The sequence below is a fragment of the Fulmarus glacialis genome, unplaced genomic scaffold (assembly GCF_000690835.1).
Source record: "Fulmarus glacialis isolate BGI_N327 unplaced genomic scaffold, ASM69083v1 scaffold2536, whole genome shotgun sequence".
Classification (NCBI taxonomy): Eukaryota; Metazoa; Chordata; class Aves; order Procellariiformes; family Procellariidae; genus Fulmarus; species Fulmarus glacialis.
In genome coordinates this window covers 33,596-57,692 of record NW_009218681.1, presented here as the reverse complement: position 1 = coordinate 57,692, position 24,097 = coordinate 33,596, and the positions used below count along the sequence as shown (strand labels likewise).

The window sequence follows — 24,097 nt, the reverse complement described above, 5'->3', positions numbered from 1 at the left end:
CTTCCGATCACTTACTTCAGTTGCAGCTGATTTAGACCCATATGATGTTGCTTTGGAGGAATCTATAATTTCTTTCTGCTCTTTTCCTGTGGTCAGCATCGACTCGGTACCTATGCTGCTAATGGAAGAATTCTTCAACATGGTTGATCGAATTTTTTTGCTGTTTGGCTTCCCTTTTGGTGGGACAGGACAATGCATACTACATACTGACAAAGTCTCAGACAATGATGCTCGGCTGGAGTTTGACATCTTCACACGAAGATTTGTAGTTTTTATCTGCCTTGATTTTGAAGATTGAGATATGTTTGATTGTGAACACCTATCATCACTTTCCTGGGATATCTGTGTCAACAAACATTTATCTTTTACTTCTGACTTTGAAGAGACTCTTGAAGAGACACTTGCAGGATTTCCATTCCTAATCCCAGTCTCAGTTGAGAGGTCACCTTTTGAACATACACTCTCACTCATACTTCCGTGTCTTGAAGAAGGGGCCTCTGAATTCATCTTGGAATGACCCTCTCCAGCTTTTCCATTAGGGCTTGAAACACTTGAGCAGAGGGATGATGGCTTGCTATTTTCTTTTCTATGGCTTCTCTTCTTTGAGCCTTTTGAGGATTCACTGTAGCCATTGGCGATACTTTTCAAGCTTTTCTCCTCAGTAAAACCTGCAATTGCCTCTGCTTCACTAGTAGATGAAATGTTTGAGTGAAAAGATCCTGAGTTATGAGACATGGGGTCTCCGATAGATTTTTTCTTGATTTCACATGAGCTTTTGGAGTAATAAGATGCCCTGCTGCATGATCTCAGATCATCTGCATGTAGGGAATTCTTTTTATTCAGAGTGGATTCAAGTGAAGACACAGACATTTCAGACTGTGCATCCAAATGAATATGGCTGTGTTTGCTCTTTCTGGATCCTCTGGAAGAGCAAGAGGCATTGCACAGAACAATTTCATCACTGTCACTTCTCCTGCTGTTCTTGTCACTAGCTCTGGAATGGGGGGTTCCTTGTGTAGAGCATCGTTCACCTTCACTGCTCTCATCTCTAATTGATTGGCTGGGCTTTGTTTTTGCTGACACTGAGCTGACTTCATTGATTTCATTTTCTTCTTTTTCCACTTCAACCTCTTCAGCCTCTTTCTTAGAGCAAGACTCACTGGAGGCCACTGCACTGTCGTCAGAGTGGTCATCCTGTTCACTCTTTGCTCTTGGTGCAGTACAGTTACTAGACTTGCTGTGCACACTGTTGGCAGGAGTGGAGCACTTAGTGTTATCTTCTTGATTTGCCTTCTGAAGGCTGGAGGAGGACATGCTCCTACCCACGCTACTTGTTTCCTCACATACATTCTTCTTGCTCTGTCTGGACTGCAGAGATGACCTTGACATGACACTCCCAACTCTGCTGCTTTCAACCTCTTCCACATCATCCTTCAAGTACTTCACAGAGGAAACTTCAAAACAATTTTCATCTTCATTTTGTGAATTGGTCTTGCTAGCCTCATGGTCTTCAGGGACGTCTTGAGTATCCAGGTTGTTTTCACAGCTTGAATGTGACATTAAGCCCAGGGATGAAGGTCTCTGACTATTGCTCGTGCTTGTCCGAGTGTGCTCTTGCTGGTCTTCTCCATTGGAAGCACCTGTAGACAAATCACTTCGACACATACACTTTTTAGTAGATCGATATGCCACTCTGTTCTCTATAGTCTCTGAGTAGGATGAGGACTCTTGCACAATGTGCTCAGAGAATTCCTCACTGGATGTGGTGTGGAGGCTATCCACTGAAGCCATTTTTTTGTGGACTACTCTCCTCCGGGAAGATGTGCTGGAGCATGATGACCGTGTGTGCCAGGTGTTTCGTACACTGGGCTCTTCCCTCTGGGATGTGTGCATGGGATTTTTCCAAATGTCGTAGTCCTGGTGTTTCTTGCCACAGCTATGACAATGAGCCTCATCACATTCTGATTCCTCAAGTTTTGACATGTAAGAATCAATATCACAGGGATATAATGACTCATCTGCCTCTGAGCTGGCTTCTGGGTTCATTTTCTGTATGGGGTCTACTCCACTGTCCTCCTCTACACCTGACTCTTCACAAGGCATTTGGTTCATCAGATTGGACTTTTTGATCTGGGTGGACCATTGCAAAGTCTCATCATTTAGCAAGCGGAAGCGAACTTTCATCTCAACAGACAGGCTACCATCCTTGTTCACATGCACCCGTTTTTCTATGTCGTCATTGACCAAGGAATGGACCAGGTCTCCAGGTTTTGGATGCGAGCAACTGTTTGAGAAAGGTGCGCCATTATCCGGTGAGGCAGCGAGACCATTAGGATATGACTTTTCTGATGATAAAGAAAATCTCATTGACCTATTGCTCGATGATGACCGTGGATGGATAACACTTTTTTTGGCTTTCAGTCCAAAGTTCACTGGAGTTTGAAATAGGTAAAGAAAAAAAAGTTGGAGAGAAACGTCAACTTATATAAAGATGACACAAAATATATAGATCAAACCCTCAAACTAGTGAATACTGATATTATTCCATTAAAGCTAAGCCTATGCTGGTTTACATAATTGGAAAATATGGCTTTGACTAAGTGATGGGCATAAATGTTAAGTTTTGAATGAATAGTCTGTATTAAAATCTTCTATACCTTAACTTTATTGTACTTCTAAATCTAAATTGAAACACAAAGACTTTTTTTGTTGTATTATGGGCATGCCAGGAAGGGAAAAAAAAAAAAAAAAGCAATTTAGTCTCAAAGTTTCTGTATTTTATCACATTGCAAATATGCCTTTATTTAACTGCACAAGTTTTCATCCTTCTTATTCAGTTGGGGAAAAATACATGGAGAAGTGACCCTCTTCCTTAGTTAGAGGTCAAGTGTCACACATTTTTTGTGCATCATCCACTTCTCTACTCACATGCCAGGTGTGGCTGTGTAGACTCGAGCAGCATTCAGTCCCTGCAGAGATGTGCCACTATGAATAATTATAATGCTTATTAAAACATAAAGAACAAATGGAAAAGGAATTGTAAGCTGGTGTAAGTTACAAAGAGAAATAGTGGTAGTTATAGAGGATAGTGTATATCAGTGATAGTAAGGGAATTTTAAGAACTGTAATCTGAAGCACATCTTATGGCTCAGTGCAGTGATCTGCATAGATTTATTGAGGTCCTAGACCCTTCATTTCAAGCAGTGTATATTGCTATCATGCTGTCTTGCAAGATACGCATCTATCTTGTTTCTAATACATACGTTTGTTCAAAGCTTACTTTTATATATCTAGACATTCTTCTGTAAGCATACGGATACGCAGCTGAATGGAGGGCATTTTAGGAAGGAAGTGTTGAACCAGGAGCCCACCAACCAAGTTCAGTTACACATGAAATAGCTTCTAGCTAACCATCCTTATGCATTTGAACTGAACTATTTGCTCAGTCTTTTGATGGACAAAGCTTCAGCTTATTCCCACTGCTTCCTCCAATTTTTTTATGTCTCAGGCAGTGAGTGTGGGATGCCCCTGTCCTTAATCTTCTACAACTAGCTGTCAACACGTGAATAAATCTTTCCTGGCTCCTGGTATTGACAATGGAGAGAAACACCTCCAGAGCACACTTAGTTCACCCTAAAACAAACACCTAACATAGGGGAGATGAATTGCCCTCTAGAAATGGGAAGTTTCTCTCCATAGGCTACCGCGGGTGGCTGGTTTCATTACCTGTGACCTTAGATAATTCGCGATGAAGTGCCTGAATACCGCATAACACACTCCTTCCTGAACATAACCTTTCCATAAAAACATGCTTTGTTCCCCAGGGGCTACTCTGCAGCTGTAACCTGTGGGAGAAACTGAGTCTCCTGCCGACAAAACCAGGGCATCCTCTGATGCAGGCAAGTGCAGAAGTGCAGGCATTACATGAGAGACAGACAAGGGGACAGAGGATTCGTGGGAAATCTCAAGGGTTTGGGGAGACTCGGAGACAGACACAGGAAAGGAGGGAGTTCTGGAAGGAAAAGGAGACACAGAGATATGAAAGAGGAAGGGAAGTCAGCCAGACACGGGGAGCATGTAAAAGAAAGACTGGAGGGTGTAGGGAGGAAATCCTAGAAGGAAACCAGAGAAAAAGAAGGGGAGGATGGAAAGGCCTGGGAGGCAGAGAGAGGCAAGTACATTTTGCACACGAAATCTGCACAATAGGTGTCTGAATCTCCATGTTGTGGGACACAGGCCTGGAGACGCCTGTGCAATACGCCCCAGAGTTTTTCTTACTTTCATTGTTTTCATTGACGTTGTTGCCATTGGAACGGGGAGCCAGGTCGGGCAGCTTCTCCACCGAGTGTTTCCTCAAATTCTCCATCGATACAGGTTTAAATGGCTCCCGGCCGACACACACCAGCACGCTGGGGCAGTGAAGCAGAGCCTGCATGCTGTCGATCTAGAAAGAGAAGAGCAAGTGGATCGCCATGAGCCAATAGAGCAGAGCTAGATTCTTCCAAACCCAGAATTAACTGACATTTAGTTGTCACCTAAAATAAAATAAACATGGTTCTGGAGAACTTCAGGTTCTACCAGAGCCTGTTGGCTCTGTTGCAGTATTCTTCCATTGAAAGAGAAGCTCTGCTGTGTTTTAATCAGCTTTCCTAAGATAGGGAAGGGGTGGGAGAGATTGCCTAAAGGAGAAGATATCTCATTTATTACAAGGTTTTACATGTTCTGGGAAAGATTTAGGCATAATCAATGTGGTCGTGAGGAAGGGGGTGGAACTGGAGGCTTTTCAGGTTCCCTTACAGAGAAGTATACTCCTTAATTCTTCCTGTATGGGACAGCAATTATTACCTTGTAAATGCTACATTCCAGATTGACCATTAGTTCTCTTCCTTCCTCTGCTCAGGAAGGAACAAGAACTGTGACTTCCCCTAATATTATAGTCGTGATGAGTATTACCTCAAATACTGTCTCAAACATTACCTCAAGTACTGCCACAATGCTGGACAATGTGGGACATTGTCCCTCAGTGTGGGAAGTGTCTGTGAAGCACTCTCTGTTCCTCCATGAGAACGCAGGTTTACACACTGCCTCTTCATCTTCACCGCAGATGATCCAGACTTGTTTCTGGATTACGCACCAAGTCCTTCATATCAGCTGCAGCTAGTAACAGGGAGCAGGGCTAGACGTGGTAGAAAGTAACTTCTACCCGAGTACAATATTTACCTAGGATCTAAAGGAGCAGGAATCAGTCTTGTGATGAGCACTGGCTAGACAAAGCCTGGACCCCTCTCTTCCATCTTGCTTCTGAATCCCTTATTTGTGAGACTGAAGTTAAGCTCCCAGGTAAACCACTTGTTGGCTTCTAAAAGGATGAGAGGGCTCTCTTGCTGTCTCAGAGGGCTTTAGAGTGGCCAACATCTGGCAGCTTTGTGCTGTCAGGGGTCTCCACAACCCAGCTAGGATGTTCCTTCCTCCTCAGACTTCTACATCAGGAGAACATCTCTAGAGCATATGGGGACTCACCAATAAGAGGTGACCATACAATGGGCTACCAAGATGTTAGCTAGCACCCGTGGTGGGCTGAGCGCTGTCTTGCCCATAAGATACACCCTGACCTCACTGTGTCACTTAATCATCAGCCCTTTAACTAGCAACCAAGTATGGAAGAGAACAAATCTCAGGGCAGCTGTGATGACAGTCCTGCAGTTGTCACACGTGCCTGACATAACAGAGCATGAAGAAAGGACCTCATTCTCTAAATATTGCTGTAGCAAAGGAATGAAGAATCAGGTCCCCTTCAGAGCCCAAGCCCTTAGTTTGTGAAATGCCTCTGGGGTTTTCTGACATTAGTTAGTTCCTAGTTCCACTAGGGCTTTGAGAGGTTCTAAGATAATAGTGCTGGATCTTGTGCAAATAAGAGGAGGGTGAATGTGTGGAGGGTGAAAGAACAAGACAGAGACAGATAGAATCACACTGAAGATCCAGTTAAACACTTCTGGTAATTTTTCTCACAGTAAAGCATATGGCATCAACTTTTTAGTGGGAATACACTAAAATCGCATCGTCTTCCCATAATTTTTTATTTACTGTTTGCACTATAACGACACTTGAGACCTGAGGCCCATTGAGTTTGTTGCTATAAAAACCCACAGTAAGAGAGGCTCTCCTCTCTAAAGCTTGCATTAAGCACCACTGTGTGCAAGGCAACAAAACTGCTGAGTCTATGTGATGAGTACCATAAAACAGAAACGGAAAATAACCCACAGCTCTCAGTCTATCTATGTCTACTGCTTGTCATTTGCCAATAAATCCACTTTGGGTTCATATATTTCTAAAGGAAACATCTTTCTAGCTCACTGAAAAAGTGTATAGAAAGCCCATAATTTAATAAATGACAATACTTTGAGTAGGTTTTTGCCACCTATATATTTCTTTTCCTTCTTTACTTTCTTGTTCTTTTTTCTTTTCTTTTTTATTCCTTTAGTGAGATCTTTTGCTGTGTCCTCATACAAGTAGAAAAAAGGTGAGGGTAAAAAAGGAGAAAGAGAAAAAGAGAGAGAGAAGAGAAAAATAGACATGAAATCTCTTCCGACCCTAATATAAACCAATTTGTCTTTAAACCCCCACTAAGCTTAGGAACTATTCCTATTTGTAAAGGACATATTTTCAGTGAAAGCTATTTTACCCAGGACATTTCCTCACACGGTACAGTGTCTGTATATAGATACTTCAATCACACTCATCACCGCTGCGTTGTATGTGCAGAAAATAAATGGTGCCAATGACAGAGCTTCAGGAATCAATGGAGCTGAGCCAGCCGAGTTATTGAATTTACAGATACTGCACAAACCAAGTCCTGTAATATGGAATACACTTGTTTTACGTGACTTGAAATAAAGGGTCTGTCAGGTAGTATTTCTGGCATCATCAGCTCTTTAGCAGTGTTTATACCTGTAACACAGTTTTTCTTCCTAATATCTTGCAAGATTAATCTCTCTGAATTAATAGTTGTAGAAATTCGTCTAAATTTGGGAAATCAGTACTTCATAATGCGTCATTGTTAAAAACAATTTGGTAGTTGTAAATACAACTGAATATATCCTAAGGGCTAAACAAATCATTTTTCTCACACTGATTTGGTTTAATGCAACATCCATTCTGTCAGGCCAGTACAGTGCTGTGGAGTTGGGATGAGTTCATCTCAGTTTGCTCAGCACAGACCTTTCCCACACCGCTTTATGAATCCCATCCTCTCAAAACCGAGTCACTGCCTGGGCTGTACAGAGGACATCTGGCTTCAGGGCAAACAGTATGGCATTTTTACTAGTGCTAAATTATCTCTAAACAGTATGACCCCTCTTAGGTGTTTAGCAACTTGCAGCTCACTCAGCGCGTCCCTGGATGAGGTCCATGTGTTGCTTCTTAGATTTGCTTCTTTTTAAAGAATATATAAAAATTATTTCTAATGTGAAGGGATCAGATCCTGAACCTGCAGGCATGCCAGTGACCACTGTTGCTCCTGAATGTGCTGAATGGAATATTGGCCCCATTTCAACCAGTGGCAGAATTGGCCCCATTTCAACCAGTGGCTTTTCTGGAGTCTGCATCACACTGCTTACAACTAGGAAATAACACGAAAACTGGGAGCTTTCTTTTGCTATCCTGCAAGAGAAGCGAGTCTGTTCTTCTGCTTGGACATAACAGCCACCAGACAAAGAGTTATTAGAACTTGTGAAACTGTATTTTCCATGCACTTTCTGCCATTGATTTTCATGCTGGGGGGAGGAAACAGGACATCAAACAGAAAATTGGTGAAGTGGTTTGAGAGATCAGATTGCAAGATTTGGCAATAACACCATGGCAAAAAGCAGACACAGTAGCTATTCATATTTCAGAAGCACGTGAGCCCCAGAGAAAGAGATGAAATAGTAGATCTGATTAAATGATGAGAAAATAATCTGATGTTGAATTGCTGTTCAGGATGGGTAAGAGGTGGGAATGTTCTTGCAGAGAGGACAGTGTGAATTCCAGAGTGTGGGATGATGTTTAACGCTGAGATGTGCCTCCCCGAGTACAATCCTAATCTAACTCTCAGGAATTGCCTTACTCGACAATTATTTGTTTTGGGACCTAGGCTTTATACAGTGCTTTTACAGAATCATAGAATCATTTAGGTTGGAAAAGACCTTTAAGACCATCGAGTGCAACCGTAAACCTAACACTGCCAAGTCCACCACTAAACCATGTCCCTAAGCGCCACATCTTCATCTTTTAAATACCTCCAGGGATGGTGACTCCACCACTTCCCTGGGCAGCCTGTTCCAAGGCTTGACAACCCTTTCGGTGAAGAAATTTTATAAGCAACTTCTATAAAGGAACATATTGTCATCATCTCCCTTAGATAAGTTGTGAAAAACAAGTAACAGGCATCCTTCTGTAAATGTTGAAAACAAAGGACAGGAAGATAATAACTAGATTTTGCTTCTGATTTTGGACATCTAAATGTTAGGTGTGTAAGACTGAGCTAGTCAACCAAGGCTCTATAGTCCATGTAGAAAGGGCAATTCCTGTACTCTGCATTGGATATCTCTCCTACTGTGAGACAAATCATGCTCTGGAGGTGCCTCTTTGTCCCTTGGTAGAAAAGCACCTTGAAATGATTAGGAGAGATGTAGACATCTAAACTAAGGCAGATTAACTCCAGCCAACATGACCACTTAATAGTTATCAGGAAGCATCATCTGAGCTGAATATGGAATATCAGTCTCCAGGGTCCCAGGCCTGTGTTCCTTCTTGAAGGCCATATTATTTCAATGAGTTGCTGCTATTAATTGCTATTTTAGGAATACAGTCATTATTAACTTCAGCTGTATAATATCACATGTGACATAACCCCAATGTAAGTAAGATCAGCAATAGAGCATGTTTGGCCAGACATTATAGGTCTGGCCTGAAGCAGGGGGTCTATCACTACAGTAAAAATTCAATTATTTTAAAAGACCCTTTAAATTCCTTGCAGTCAGTGAAAACCCAGGACTTTAGAGGCCATTGTTGTCTGACCTTTATTGTATTAGATTATTTATCTATTTATTTATACAGGAAATTCTATTTAAACATAAGAAAAAACCTTTTTCATTGTAAGGGTGGCCAAACACTGGAACAGGTTGCTCAGACATGTTGTGGAGTCTCCATTCTTGGAGATATTCAAAACCCAGCTGGACACCTGAACAACCTGCTCTGGTTGGCTGTGCTTTGAAAAGGGGGATTGGATGAGGTGATCTTCAGAGGCCTCTTCCAACCTCAGCGATAAAGTGATTCTGTGATTTATTGTAGGACAGGTGGTTGTTATTTTCATATAGACATCAGCCCGAGGAAAAGTGTGGTGGAACTCAAAAAGTAGAAGGTAGGTGTTCTTATCTGCCTTAGCTGTCCCAGTCAGTAGAGAAAAATAAATGCCAGTAGGGTGGGATGTGTTTAGTTCTAAAGCAGCAATAAAGCCTTAGATGTTTGGTGCTTTCCTTTAAGGTGGGGGGTACATCAGAAAATGCCCCAGTGAAATAAAATGGTGGCTACTGGTTGGTCAGCACAGATTTTTTCCGACATTAATGTTTTCTTTGTTTGCTCAGAGACACCATTATCTTTTCCGAGCAGTAGCCTGTAAGGAAATCCTTCTGGTAAACAAATTCCCCACTTCCCTCTGGCTGCCACAGCAAGATTCTTGAGTACCCATGCCAGGATACTGTATTACAAGAAAACAGTATTACATCCCAGTCCAATTTAGCCACAAAAAAAGAAAGGCAACTGTGTTAATATTTAAAATCCAGTGATCACCTGAAGGAGTTGTGATGGAGAAGGAAATGCCCTGCCCTGTTGTTTCTTTCTTAACTCATCACACTTGATTGTAAGTAAGTCATCTTTGACAATCTAGACTTCTTGCACATTGGTGGAGGACAATGAATATTTCTGGGGGACAGGTTATTTCACCCCAGGAAAGCCACCTGACACAGGTGGTAAATCCCCCATTGGACATGCCTGCCTCTTTCATTGACTAGAGAGAAAGTTAATCATCTCAATGGAGTTGCCTAAATGTAGATACCTAGAGCAATTTGAGATGTTCTAGGGTATCTAATATGTGCGTGAGGATGGTGAACAGGATATAAGACGGTGCCCCACCAGACTATCACCTGAAAGCTGAGCAAGAAACACCTAGCATATTCATATAGAGACAGTTAGAAAATTACGTGTCTTCATTTGCAAGCTGAATCCCAAAACATGGTAACTTCAAGAATATTTTAATATATGATAAGTGAACAGTCAAGAATAAAATGGAGGAAAATGAACGGCTTATGATAAAGATCTTTGATGGGTTAGGAAAGAGTTTCTTTGGATCGCTCAGGCCCCATTCAAGCCCTCCTTTGAGTTCCCTCAATGTAATCACCCTATCATATAAGCTCATGGGAAGGGTTGCTCACAGTTAAGGCATTCAACATTCAGAGACAAAATCCACTGAGCAAAATTTTCAGGGAACAATCTCTAGCAGTTTGCACTCAGTGGGCTGAAATAGACTCCCGTTAAAGTTTTATTGCGTAATCCCTGAAAATGAAATTAAGTTTCTCAATCTTACTGTAAGACCTGATCCAAATCCCACTGTAACCAATGGAGAGAAACTTGTTGACCTTTACAGACTCTGGGTCAGGAACCAAGAGAATTATAGAGGCTGTGATTAAAGTTCTGGACCAGAAAGCAGAAAACTTGTTGCCAATTCTTGCTTCTGCTGAAGTATTTTTGTTCATATCAGTCAACTTCTGGCCCACAAACCACTGTGGTGTCTTAAAGATCAGGTGCTGCCTTGTGAAAAACATTGCAATTTGCTGTGCTTTAAACCTGTGTGCACAGACTCTTCCAAGGAAATGTCAGCTATGTCTTTAGGTTTCATTGAAGTCTTTGTACTTCTGACAATAAAATTGTGATTTTTCAAAGCAGTAGAACTTTTGCTTACTTGCATACCTCATTATCTCATACCACAGGAACTCCCTGTTACGGTGGGATATGTCATGTACGGATTGGTTCAAAACAGCGGAATGTTCTTTCCAATAAAAATGTTTCACAGATGTTACTGTAAGCCCCACTGGGGAGGCCACCATGTGCGAGGTGGAAATGAAAGGACATCCTCCCTTCCGAACTATGTCTTTTTTTTCAGTTTGGGTGCTATCCATTAGAGGATGGATTGTCTCCATGAATGTTACTGTGCAATACCTACCACAAAGGGGCTGTGATCTCAGCAAGGACCTCTAGGTGCTACTGCAACACAATTAATAATAAAATGTCATCAGTACCTAAACAGAAGAAAGACAAACATAACGTCTCTAAAAAAAGGAATCTGTTGCTTGTTGTGGAGAACATGCTATCCTCTGGCTCTTCCCAGAGAAGAAAGAACCTTCGTAAACCTTACTCACCTCAGAAGCTGAATATAGATACCAATTTCAGATGAAGGTAAAATGTAGGAAATACCCTTTGTTTTTCCTCTGCTGGCTGCCAACCAACCAAAGATATTGGAAAGAGTCAGGGAGAGAAAGACAGAATGGGGAAATAATGCAAGACACAGTTGAGATCACAAGTCCATAAGTTAATCCACCTTCCAGAGAAGTGCAGAGATGCAAGGGAGAAACAGGAAAAGCTTGTAACAGACATGTTCAAGAAAAGGCTAACCGGCTGAGTTCATTGCCTATCATGCTGACTCATTGCCTCGTTTCCTTGTGCTTTTTCATCTGTTCCCTTTTGTCTTTCATTCAGATTTACAACTCTTCGGAGTGCGAACAGCCCTTCTGTTTTGTAGTTGTACTTCATTCAATCCGGGGGGATCCAGGCTCTGAACTGGGGTATCTCGGTTTAACAATAATGAATTTTGTATTTTAGTCATGCAAAGAACACATTTGCTCTTCCCTCACCCAGACTTTGCACTGGAGAAATTGGAGAATGGTTCTTCTCGGGAGTGGTTTTTTAAAGCTATGCTAATCTGTTGGTCAGAAGGTGAATCATGGGGTGTTGCCACTCCCTGCCCACATACGTATTAGCAAATTAGCGGAAGAAATGAAGGTGGAAGGTTTAGAAAAGTGCATTACTTGACCTCACTTTCTCTAATATCATCCTGGGCAACCTTCCCCATGCCCTACCACAGTGGAACACCCCTTTTCCCATCTGCGGAGAGGCTGGTGGACGTGGCGTGGGTGTGTATTTGATGAGCAGCCAGAAGACTCTCCCCATCACACCAGAAAGAACGCAGCGCAAGAGCTAATATTGAACTTAAAGTAGGGACTATTGCATAGAAATGGACCTAATCCTCTGCAAACTGTAGCACCCGAACGATTAGTCCAGAAGAGAGTACGCAGCATCCCTTCCTCTCCCACAGCACACCGAAACTCACATGGTCTCCTACCCACCACAACAAACCTCAGGTCTCAAAATCCACATGCTGGAAGCAGGACAGGTGCCGGTGTCCTAGGCTCCTGCAATAGCAGGTAATCCACTAAACATAAATTACACGTTGCTACCTTTATTTGATGCATATATCATGGGAATATGGTCCAGTCCATTGCTTTAGGTGCTGAAATGCAGCAATATAAGATGGTTTGTTATGCCAACACTTCTAAAAACATCAACATCTTCTAGAACTGCTCAGACATGAGCTGTCTAGTTTTCTGTTTTGACCACTGTGTAAAGCCTCATGAAAAATGATAGTGTTGGGAGTTGTGATCTGGAAATCAGGCCATGAAGCACTCAAACAGCCAAGTAAAATATGCGAAAGATAGAGGAATAATGCACTGCACTGCTTTCTCAGTCAACCACAGGCAAAGATCATGTTTAGCTATTGCACTGCTGGCAGCTTATCCTGGAGCACTCGCAGATGCCTTTTCCCTGTGTGTGACACTTTGCACATGCATAAAGAAAATGTTCTGAGTTTGGCCCTGGAAATAGTCTAGATGAACATGTCTTTCAGCAGATCAGGAGAAATACTGCAATCAGAAGTTCAGTGGCCATCGGAAATTGTTTGGGTAGCAGCAGAAGAGAAAAACTGCATGGAAAAAGGGGAAGGAAGAGGAAAGACTGAAAAAAAAGGCCTGAAAAAAGCAGAAAAGTTTTTGAGAAACAAGTGAAGAGTTCAAAAAGGGGAAGAAAACTGATTTACAGCCCAGTTCAGTTTGGAAGACAGGCTGCTAGGATCATATGAGGGCTGCCACGGTTATGTCTCTGTGGAGGATGAGCTGGTTCCTGATGAAGACTATGGGTGTCTTCCTGAGGACTTCCACTGAGTGCTGGATTGAGCTGGGGAGATCCCCACATTGTACTGACTTCATATACAAGCTTTTGGTGGCCTTTTCCCTACCCACCTACCCTGTCAGCTCAAAAGGGGTCTGAGACTGTTCTAATTGCAAATCAGCCAAAGAAACAGAAAATTGCTGTTAAGGATGCAAATTTCAACATAGAGGAGAGGAAGGCATTTCTTAGAAAGTTTTTGCTGCAGATATTTTCTATCTTCCGACATGCTGCAATTCCTCACTGAAATCAGAGTCCACCACCACCTGCTCCTTTGACTCATTAAATCTGGTCCATCCAACATCAACATTTGAAAATCATGAGTCTGACTAACATCCACCCCACCCCAAGCGCCTGCCCTTATCCTCTCCGAAGGTTGGATTAGCTTAAAAATTGACAAGCCTTGAAAAATGCTAAGCATTTGGTTCTTGTGATTAGCCTTGTGGTGACTGAGTCAGCGGGAAGGATATAGTTCAAGCTTTCCCCCATGACCAGAAGTTCTCAAAACTTACGCTTTTTATATGGGGAATATCTACACAATGGATGAAAAGTGACTCCAGCTGGAAGCCGTGGGGGAAAAGAGGGAAGCACAACATAGTTCCTAGGTGTAGGAACTGGGACTGAGTATATAAACCCTATTGCTTATAGATCAAGCTCATAGATCCATAAGGCATTGTTCCATGGTCTTACCATCCCAGGTGTCTCTTAGCTTAAACACTTGTGCATTGCACTTTATTGAGCACTATGGATACAGCCTGTGGACTTCAGACTCTCAGGGCATAAAGAGAAACATATCTAGCTGAAACCTCTGGTTTAATTGAACAGGAGTTTTCTTGTTATTGATTCCAGAGTTTCACCCTCAATTTGCAAAGTCCATAGTACAAATGTGAAAGCTGTAAAGCTGTTTACTTCTACACAGTAGAAATAGCTCCCCTGATGTTAACTGAATTTATTTCAGAAAAGATGTGAGTTGAAAGAGAACCAGACCTTGCTAAGAGTTACAGCAGAATCCTTTGAATTCTCTGTTCGGGACCCAAAGGAAGAAGTAAATTGATGAAAAAGCAAAACATGCTATCTTTTCCTCTCCTATTATTGGTAAAAATTCCCAAATCTGAATTTAGAACAACAGATTTCCCTATGAAGAAAACCCTGCCACTCCTGCAAAAATTCTTTGCAGAAACAGTGATTTCTGCTTAAAGTACTTAAAGAAAATACACAGTTTTTCCAGGAGAGGGTGGAATTCTGCTATTCTTTCTACTCTAGCTAAATGAATAAATAGAAGCATCGTGTTCACAAATATTATTGCATATACTCAATAATATGATTGGAAATGTCTTTGCCCTGGATTAAATTCAAAAGAATTAGAAAGTAATTACACTTTGCTACATTATTATTGAAAGAACAAAATCTCCTCAGGCTAAGGGAATCATTTGCATTTGGTATATGTTAGATAAAGTATTAGATTTGGTATATGTTAGATAAGAAAGTGGCTAGCACCCGGGGTCCATTAAACTACATCTTGTAAGGCACTGGGCCAAATGATTTCAGGGCATCTCAAAGGTTCATAAAACACACCTGGATATGAGTCTTCTTATGGATCAGGTTCATGGAAAGTTTTGCTGAGGTTTACAGATCGCTTGTGTAAATCTCATTGGAGTCATTGTGGTTTTGGCATGGAATCAGAGAATATTGAACCTGAAACCTGTGGTTTGTTTTTAGACTATGAGTCACACACATGGTGGGTGGAAAGTGGTACAGCTCACTTGATAACAACGGTTTGCACCAGATGAGGGGCTGAAATTGGTTGCAATTATTCATACCTGAACACAGCACGAAACCAAGGGCCACAGTGAATATATCAACATGGAACCAGAAAAAATTAACTAACCCAAGGAGGGAAATTATCACCTTTCTTCTCTTATTGTTTATATACACACCACATTTTAAACCAGCTCATTTGCCTCCATGTACCTCATTTCCCTCTTACAGTTCCATCAGGGTCTTGATGACACCTGTCATTAAGACAGATGAGCTTGGTAGACAGCCCAAACATGAGTGGCCTAGAGGATGCCTGCGGGCAGTCTACAGATGTCCTAGAAATGGCTATATGGATGTGTAAATCTGAGTCAGGAAATATGTCAGACAAGCCTGTTTCCTGGCCTTGCACCCTAAGGTCGCTGTAAATGCAGTCATTATTACCAAGAACGATTTAGTAGTAACAGTTAGGCCAATACCTCTACTAGTAACAGCTAAAAATAAAAGTTCTGTCTTTACTGCTAAATTAAACAATTCTGGATCCAGGGCACTGGATCAGAGTTACATGTACTGTTAAATTTTTAGAATGGTCTTTGGGGCATTTAAAGCCTGGATCAACTGGCACCCTCCCAAGTAATTCCTGGGCAGATCTGGGAGTTAACATGCGCCAGGGACATTTCCTAAGAAGTAGCTTGAATGTGGCCACCCAATTTTAGAGGCTGTGGGAATTAGACCCTATTTTGGAGGCTACATAGTACGAATATGTACAGATAGTGGCATTTGGTGCCAGGGCCGGAGTATGTGCCCTGATACTGTTCTGTCTACTAGAATAGCTGTAGCCCATGGTGCTACTTCTGGCTGAGGAAGATCTTAGCCTACAGGTTGCTGGAGACTGGGAAGATACACTGGGGAAACAATCACTTCATATATGCCCTTCTGTCTTTCTCCAAGATTACTACAACTGCCCAATGCCAAAGATGGCTTGATTTGACCCAGAATGGTTAGCCTTGCCACAGCATCTAGTGTGTCTCATTCCAAATTCTATACAAACACAGAAGAAAAATGAGGGTCCCTACCCCAAGGAGTTTCTAATAACTAATCCTTTACAGTCTCCGGTTAGTGGTGCCTGAAGAAGCATTCCTTAACTCATGATTGCTCCCCTGATTAACTCACACAGTAATTGTCTGATCCCTCAAGGAAATTTGATTGCATACAGTGCTCATTCTGCAATGTTCTCACTTGTAGAGTCTGAGGCAAAAGAGAGTCTTTCTGGTCATCTACTCTGCCTTTCTACACAACAGACTGGATCAGATTCACTCATTAAATATAACAACTTACCGTCAATGTTGAGTGCGCCTAAGCAAAAAAACATCTAAGTCTTGGCCTGACTCCAACAAACATAAAACTAGCCACATCCCTTGGAAAACTCTTCTGGTGGTTGATAAATCCCATTTGAGAAGCTCATTGGAATTGCCACCAGTAGCCATAAACTATGTAGACTATTTGCCACAACACAATGTGGTTTCAAACGCCATACAAGAAGGAGTATTGGATTTTAAGGAAGAATTTGGTTTTGGTTTTGTTTTCATTTAAGACAGTCAGTAAAAGGAAGGCCTAGTGATTCAAGAGTAAGCGCAGAAATCAGGACATCTGTGACTAGACACGGTCATGTTGCTGGATTCCTGTGACTTAAAGAAGTCTTAATGACTGTTCAGCTGGTGGACCCTGGATAATTGCCATTTGTAAGGGAAATCCTCTGTTGCTGTGCAGTTGCTGTCACGTAATCCTACACGTCGTTTCTTACAGTTTAATTGTCTGTGAGGATTTCTGGCCTTTCTATGATCTCTCTCTGCCTCTTTGCCCCTAGAGGCATTCTTCCGTCTCTGGAGACAGGCGGTGGGGATCTGCACATAGGTGCACTCTTCTGTGGTTTAGACCATGGAGAAAGAAAATCCACTTGGTTGTATAAGAATTTCTCAGAACAGAGATTAAAGTCTGTCTGATGGAGAAGATAGATAACCTACAAATTATACTCTACCTTTTTTTATCGAGATATCTGCTCGTAGTAGCACACCTGGCTCATTTTTAGAGTAGAACTGATGTCCCTAGTAAAAACCAGGAAAGCTGCAATTTTCAACTGTCTCATCAGCCAAGTGATCTTCAGATGTAGAATCCCGTGTCTTATGTTTGCTCATATTTAAATATCTGTAGTACTTTAACACAAGTGTATGAAAACTGGGCCTCAGTTAATTCCTCCTAATTTTAGGTGACTAGTCTGAATCAGTCTTCTGATTTTCTTCTATAGTTAACAAAAAGAGACCAACAGGCAAAATGACCCCCCCATCCTAAATGCCTAAAAAGCTGATCAGATTTAGATGAATTAAGTCAAGGCCTGTCTATCTTTTAGTGCCCAAACTTGCACAAAGAAAGTTTCGCTGGCAAGTTAATGACATGTCAATGTTAATCTAAATAACAGATTTCTCTATTTGGGCACTATTTCCAGTTAATCACCAGGGAAACAGTAACTAGTGCCTTGACCTGAAAAGAACTATATGATTTACACTTTTTACTTTCTGAAAAATTAATGGATTTTTCTAAGCTAAAATCAAATTAAATTTCTCTCCAGTCCCATAGTCATCAAATTACTATTTTCATTTAGAAACTGACAATAAAATCATGGTTAGTTTGGAAAGAGGGGCTCTTGGCCTTGCTGAAATAACTGCCCAAATACTCAAACATCTATTCACTTCACTGGGATTAGCTCTTCCTTCCTAGTAGGCTGTCTGCTTCATGCTTCGGAGTAAAAATATTGGTTTCACCTGGCTCAAGGCTTCACGGGTTAAAATGAAAATTCAAATGTGTAAATTCCAGTAGAACCACTCTGGATTTATACTAATATTGGAATCAGGATCTTTCAATCACTGTTTCTACTGATCTGAGCTTTGCATAATTATTATAGGCTAATTCTGAATTCATAGCACTGAAAGACTGTCTGACCCAAGAGCAATGAAGGCCCCATAATCCAGGCCACAGAAGAAACAACCAGCGAATAGACCGACCTTTCCTAGGAAGTTCATAAAGTACAATTTTGAAAATATATGAGACGTAAATAAGCAGACAAATGGGAGCAGGAAAAGACAAAATAAGAGCAAAATAAGTGTGACCACAGAAGCAAGAGCTCTGCTGGCCTCCAGCAGATCTTGATGCTACAACACGACCTTTGGCCTTACAATGAACTTCATCTGTATTAGGATTCTGCATAGCTGCCCGTGACCACCTTCTGACTTTGTTCCACGAAAAAGAAAAAGAGGTAAAATGTTCAGTTCATTGACTTCATAAAATCACTAGCATTTCTTCCTTTCAGGTAAAACCTTAGGGTAAAACCAATTTGAAAAAGACTGAGATAAAATGAGGGCTATGAAAATAAATGATACAAGTTTTGTCTGGAGAAGAAAACATACTGATGCACAAAACTAGTGAGATTTGCAGTCCAAAAAGTTTATTTCCCTGTGAGTTATGGTTGAATTAAACTTAGAAGTTGACTGGAAACATTTGTGGACTAGGTGAACTACAAAAGGAAGAAAACAGTTTTCTCTGCCTTTTCAAATGGAAAGGAACACAAAAAAAAATGTTCCATGTATGTCTAAGTTTATACCCACACAAAGGTATAATAGGAAACCAGGCTTGTAAGTTTGAACTGTTCCGGATTTACTCAACAAAATGATAAAGAAATTAAAACAGAGACACTGGGACAGTATGTCGCAACTATACATTATATTGCAGAGGAGATTTAACTTATCTTAAAATTCAAGTTAAGAACTGGAGTTACAGTAGTAGAAGAAAACAAAAGCAGATTGAAGGGGCAACACTCTCAGGTCTATGAATAACACTTTCATTGATGGAAGAGATTGATTCATCTGTAGGAGAGGAAATTTTTCCTTTTCTGTGTTCTGTTTTCAAGAGATCAAGGAAAAACTGCCAGCAAAAGAGACATTGTGAACCTGCTATTAAATGCTGTGAATTAGGTTATTCTAAGCCAGACAAATACAAAGTCAATCAAGCAGTAGTCCAGATACATTGCTTAGGAATAAATCTTACTCTTACTCAGCTAATCTGTCAAATCTTGGGAATAAACGCCGAAAGTTACTATTCCCCTTAACTCCCAGCACCCTTTCCAGGAAATAGTGGCCTCTGTGGTAAGGCTAGACAAAGACATGTGATAAAAGAAGTTAACAAAATTATTAAAAGAGAATTTGAATTATTATTCAAAGAGAATAATATGAGAAACAAGGAAATACCCAAGAAATATGAAGCATCCAGACACCTTTGAATTGTCATGGAAGAACAGAGGCTTGTTTTCATTGTCTCTAACAGAAAATGCAAATGCAAGTATAAAGGCAAGATATACAGTCAAAATTAAACTTCAGCACCAGTTGAAGGAGGTTTTTCAGGAAATAACCCAAATTGTGTGACAAATTCACCATTTTCACTTCTCAAAGGAACCATTAGTATCTGGTGAAAACTCTGGGACACAACCAGTTGTGTATAGGGAACAGAGATCTTGAAGATGTACAGCAAGAAAATCTAGCCAGAAGAGCAGAAATGGTTTAGAGAATCCTTATGAAAGGAAAAGATTGGAAAAACCTAAGGCTGAGTGACTTTTTTTGTGGTTTAAATGCTTTGCACCCGAGACGAGGGTAACAGCTCCAGGAAGTCCTAACAGGAATGACTACTGAATGAGCAGTAACGAACAGTTTAAAAGCAAGATGTAAATGATTAAAATTAAAAGGGCCAAAAAATCACTTTAAAAGATTCCCCAGAAAAGATACTAATAATCACATATTTCCTAGCTATGTGTAAGCTGATAACATTGGTCAGGTTAGACCCATAGTCACCTAACACTGTGATATTCTACACAAAAATAGGAGGAGTGCAAATTAAATTAATCAGGTACAGAAGATGCACTGTCTATTGACAAGATGGTAGTGAAAATGTTCATATCCAAAAAAAGAATCCCAAGGGACTGTGGAGAGATTACGTGATGGTGTTTGATCTACACCCACATTTCTGCAGGTGGAAAACATGGAGGAAAAAAAGCAGGGGCGGAAGGTCTCTATGGGACCCCTGGGGTTTACTGTGGAAAATATCATTATCACTACATAAAGGATAATCTTAAACTCTGTGGCATGCCAGAGAAGATAATCTAGCTGCAACAAAGAGCATCAACATCTCTTCAAGTGATGTTCATGTGCAGCTTGGGCTGAACCATTTCCAGAAACAAAGGCTGAATTAAGAGTGGGGATGCAAAATAAGTGACAAAGCTATTGACATGTTGTCTCCTGAAGAGACCTACAGAGCTTGTCACTTAAACTGTCAGCAAAGATGTTAGCATGCAAAACTTAGTAGGTGCCATCAGCTTCAAATACTCCACAGTGACCACTTCTGGTCAGTTAGTACCCATGTCATTCTAGCTATGTTTTGCCACGTCTTGGCACATTGGGATAAGATCGGACTCTGGGAGAATAGAGAGCTTTAGGCAAGATGATCACCACTGTAGAGCTGAAAATGTAAAAGATAACTGCATGTCTTTAGATGGAAAGAAAGATGGAAGTTGAATAATAGTGAAGATACTGTGTTTACTGAGCGTGTATTTATTGTATACCCCAGCTAAAATATCGGTGTTCATAATGACTAGGAAGAAAAGGCTTTATAATGACTAGAAGGAAAATTGTGAGAAACTTATTTGAAAATCACAAGGAGAACATTAAGCCTGCACTAAGAAGTAGGAGGCAAATCTTTTCTTTAGAGAAATGGGTGAAAAATCTCAAAAATGGAAGAAGTGAAGAGGAAGTTACTACCACTACACAAGATTATTACCTCCAGGCAGGCTGAACAGGAGTCCAAGTCTTGAAAACTGGAGAAATCAGTGACAAAATAAAATACATATCCGTAGATTATAACACATCTTGGCAGCAGGGTTGGGTTTGAGGTTTTTTTTCCTAATTTGAGTTGGCTACATTTGTAGTAGTAAAGCAAGCAGTGCCAGACCCTGTTTTCCAGAATGGAGGTCAACTGAAGCAGCCTGGCTGCTCAAACGCAGGCTGGTGACATCCAAACCACCTACGGTGAATGGTCCCAGGCTCTAACTCTAAACTGTTGGGAGACTGTTACTCTGGGCCAAGACCGAACCAGGAAGATGTTAAGAATTTAACAGAATGGAGAAGAAAGGGATGAGATCCCGCTCTAACAGTCTTTAATTTAGTTGTATAGTTAGCTGTGGTACACAGCAAACTTCACCTTCCAAATCCATTGATGGAAGGTAGAAAAAAAGAACCTAACTGGTTCTGAAGGCCTTTAGACACCTATCTTGGCCAGCTCCACGTACAACGGACTGTCAGCTTAGTCTCAACAGCTATATGAGAGCCTAGCCACTTACCTCACTTACAGAAACATTTAGACACTGACATTCAGGTAGCTGAATCTGAAATGAATCCAGCTCCAGATATCTGCAGTCATTTAGAGAGTTACTTGGAAAGTATCTGTTTAAAATGCCTACTTCTTTCCATTGACTGCTGAAATACCCTAGGGCATGGGATTCGTCTTGCCTGCCATGCAGTTGCCTACAAGTGAGCCTTTTTTTTTCTACTCTCCCATTAGGAGAAACACAGACTCTAGACACGCTTAGAAAAGATGAATCCCACAGTAGGGTGGCCAGCTTGCTCATCTTGGACTTAAACAACTGACTCTTAGGCCATAAAGTTTGAGGAGATGAATTATCTATTTTGTTTATCCTAGGCCATGCTCGGGTTGTCCACAGCTAAGTTCCCTCTCTTGCTCCTGGGTCCCTTTTCATAAATCCTCAGTTTCTGCAGGACCCTCAGTTTCTCAGCAAGATTGCAGTTTCACTTGTCTGGCATATGTGGAGCGACACCACCCTTTCCCTGGCGTTTCGTCTCATCTCATCTCTGACTGCAGTCAGGCTGACACTTTTTTAGCCTCTAGATCAGTAGTGTTGGGAAAGCTGTAGCAGTAGGATCTTTGGGAAGGACAATTTCCTTGGATCTTCCAGCTAAGAACAGGAAGCTCTTTCCAGAGTGGTGGGCACAGCAGAAACCACTGTGATATGACATGTTGCCTCCACCAGGAAAGCTGGCTTAAGGCACCGTTATCCCCTCCCTCTCTCCTTCATGGCTGCACGCTCCTGTCCCCGTGCCAGGTCAAAATGATCTGGGTTAAAAATATTCCTCCTTTTTTTTTTTCCCCTCCTGGATAGTGGGTCATCTGAACCCAAGTCATTTCAGTCACCTGGTTCAGAAAGTGCCACCACAAATGGTTGTAACATTACCCCCGAGGAGCTGGCACACGGCACTGCGAAGGTGGAAAATGTGGCCAGGAGCAGGGTAACTGCTCCACTTGGCTGCATTGCTAGGGACAAGTCAGGCTAACATGTGAGAAGAAATGGAAGTACAGGTTAGTCTATGTTACAAAGAGATGGAAAAGAAGTGAGAAGAATCTCAGGTTTGTCAGGAAACTCCTCTGGGAACAGAAGAAAAAAGGAGTTGTCATGCCCTGAATTTATTATAAGAGTCCACCGCAATTGGCACATTCACCGAATCATCAGCACAAATGCATCTTCTGATCCCACTCATACCCTAATTATTTATGCATTTATTAGTTATATTATGATAATGCTGAGGATCCCACATCACGAGCAGGACCCTGTTCTGTTAGGAACTATGCAACCACAAGGTGCTACCTAAGGGCTGTCTTATTTTGTTGAATCCCTGGTTATTAGGTAGGGAAAAGTTAAGCCACCTGGGACATGCCTCCTGGGAGAGCGTGGGAAACTCCATTACTAGAAGTTTATTTAGGGATTTTATACCCAGCTGCAAAACACTGAGATTCTGGACTTCTGTCACAAGTTGCCTCCCATTGACCCAAAACAGTATCTGATGTATGAAGTCCTTGAATGGCTGAACAACATTCTTCTACATCACCCCTTCATGTAATTAATGGGGAAGTAACTAATGTGACAGTAACTACACGAGCCCAAAGGATTAAGGTAATGTGGGTAAACTATCAGCCCCATGAGTTAAAGGATTTGCATCACAGGGAATGCAAACGCTGATGTGATAACACCTGTTAGAATAACTGACCAGTACCAGAGATACTTGCCTTCTTCCCATCAACAGTGTAGAGCTTCTTCACTGGGAATTGCAGGATCTCTGAAATCTCATCCAGGAGCGTTTTGAAACTCCTGGCATTTCTGCGGTTCAAGATAATTGAGCGCCGAAAACCACTTTCTCCATTCTTAACTAGAGTGATTTTCTTGGGTATTCTGGGGCCATGCTGAGTGAAAGGTGTGGAATAATCTTCAAGCTTGCCCTCCTGAGCTGCTCTTCTTAAGGTACTGGAGGGACGACCACTTCGTGGAGGGCCTGGCCTGTGTCCCCCAGAAGTAATGCTAATAGGCTTGACGTATTTCTTGTCGGAGCAAAGGTAGCATCCTCCATCCTCCAGCTGGTCCAGCTCACTGATGCAATGTATTCCTCGTGGGGTGGTGATGGTCCGTACCCCAAATGGCAGTGGGACCCGATGAGAGAGGTCATCCATAAGTGCATTGAAGCTCTTGAAGCTTCGCTGGTTGATGGCCATCTTGACTCCCGCAAACTGAGGATCTCCACTCTTGAAGAAGGTTATTTTTTTGGCTGGGGGTACCTTGGTGACAGTGCTTGTCCGAGCCACGGGGGGAAAGGGCTGCTCATAGTTGTAGGAGCTGGTGGTTGACAGGTAGTCAGCAGGCACCTGAGTCATCCCTCTTGCTTAAAGGTAACTACAAGAGAAGCAAAACAGAGTAGGGTTTGTTTGAGTCATGCAGAATCAGTGCCTGACTAGCATGGGAGCAGATTGTTTTCCTCATAACAGTTTTACCATCTATGCTTGATCAAGAGCAGATTGTACCAACATGGAATTATGAACTCACTGGCTCAGGTAGATACGAGGAAACACAGCAGGACGAGCAGCCATAACT

The 24,097-nt window shown here is 41.6% G+C and overlaps 1 protein-coding gene across 1 annotated transcript in view; it reads right to left on the bottom strand.

The window, feature by feature from the left end:
* Nucleotides 1-23,880, bottom strand: part of RP1L1 (retinitis pigmentosa 1-like 1) — a 27,855-nt gene extending 3,975 nt beyond the window's left edge. Inside the window, exons 1-3 of the mRNA XM_009580108.1 lie at nucleotides 23,242-23,880; nucleotides 4,279-4,444; nucleotides 377-2,432 (exon numbers count right to left, since the gene is read on the bottom strand). Of these exons, the coding sequence (XP_009578403.1) occupies nucleotides 377-2,432; nucleotides 4,279-4,444; nucleotides 23,242-23,880 (2,861 nt within the window). The remainder of the gene's footprint in view (nucleotides 1-376; nucleotides 2,433-4,278; nucleotides 4,445-23,241) is intronic.
* Nucleotides 23,881-24,097: the final 217 nt, after the last annotated feature.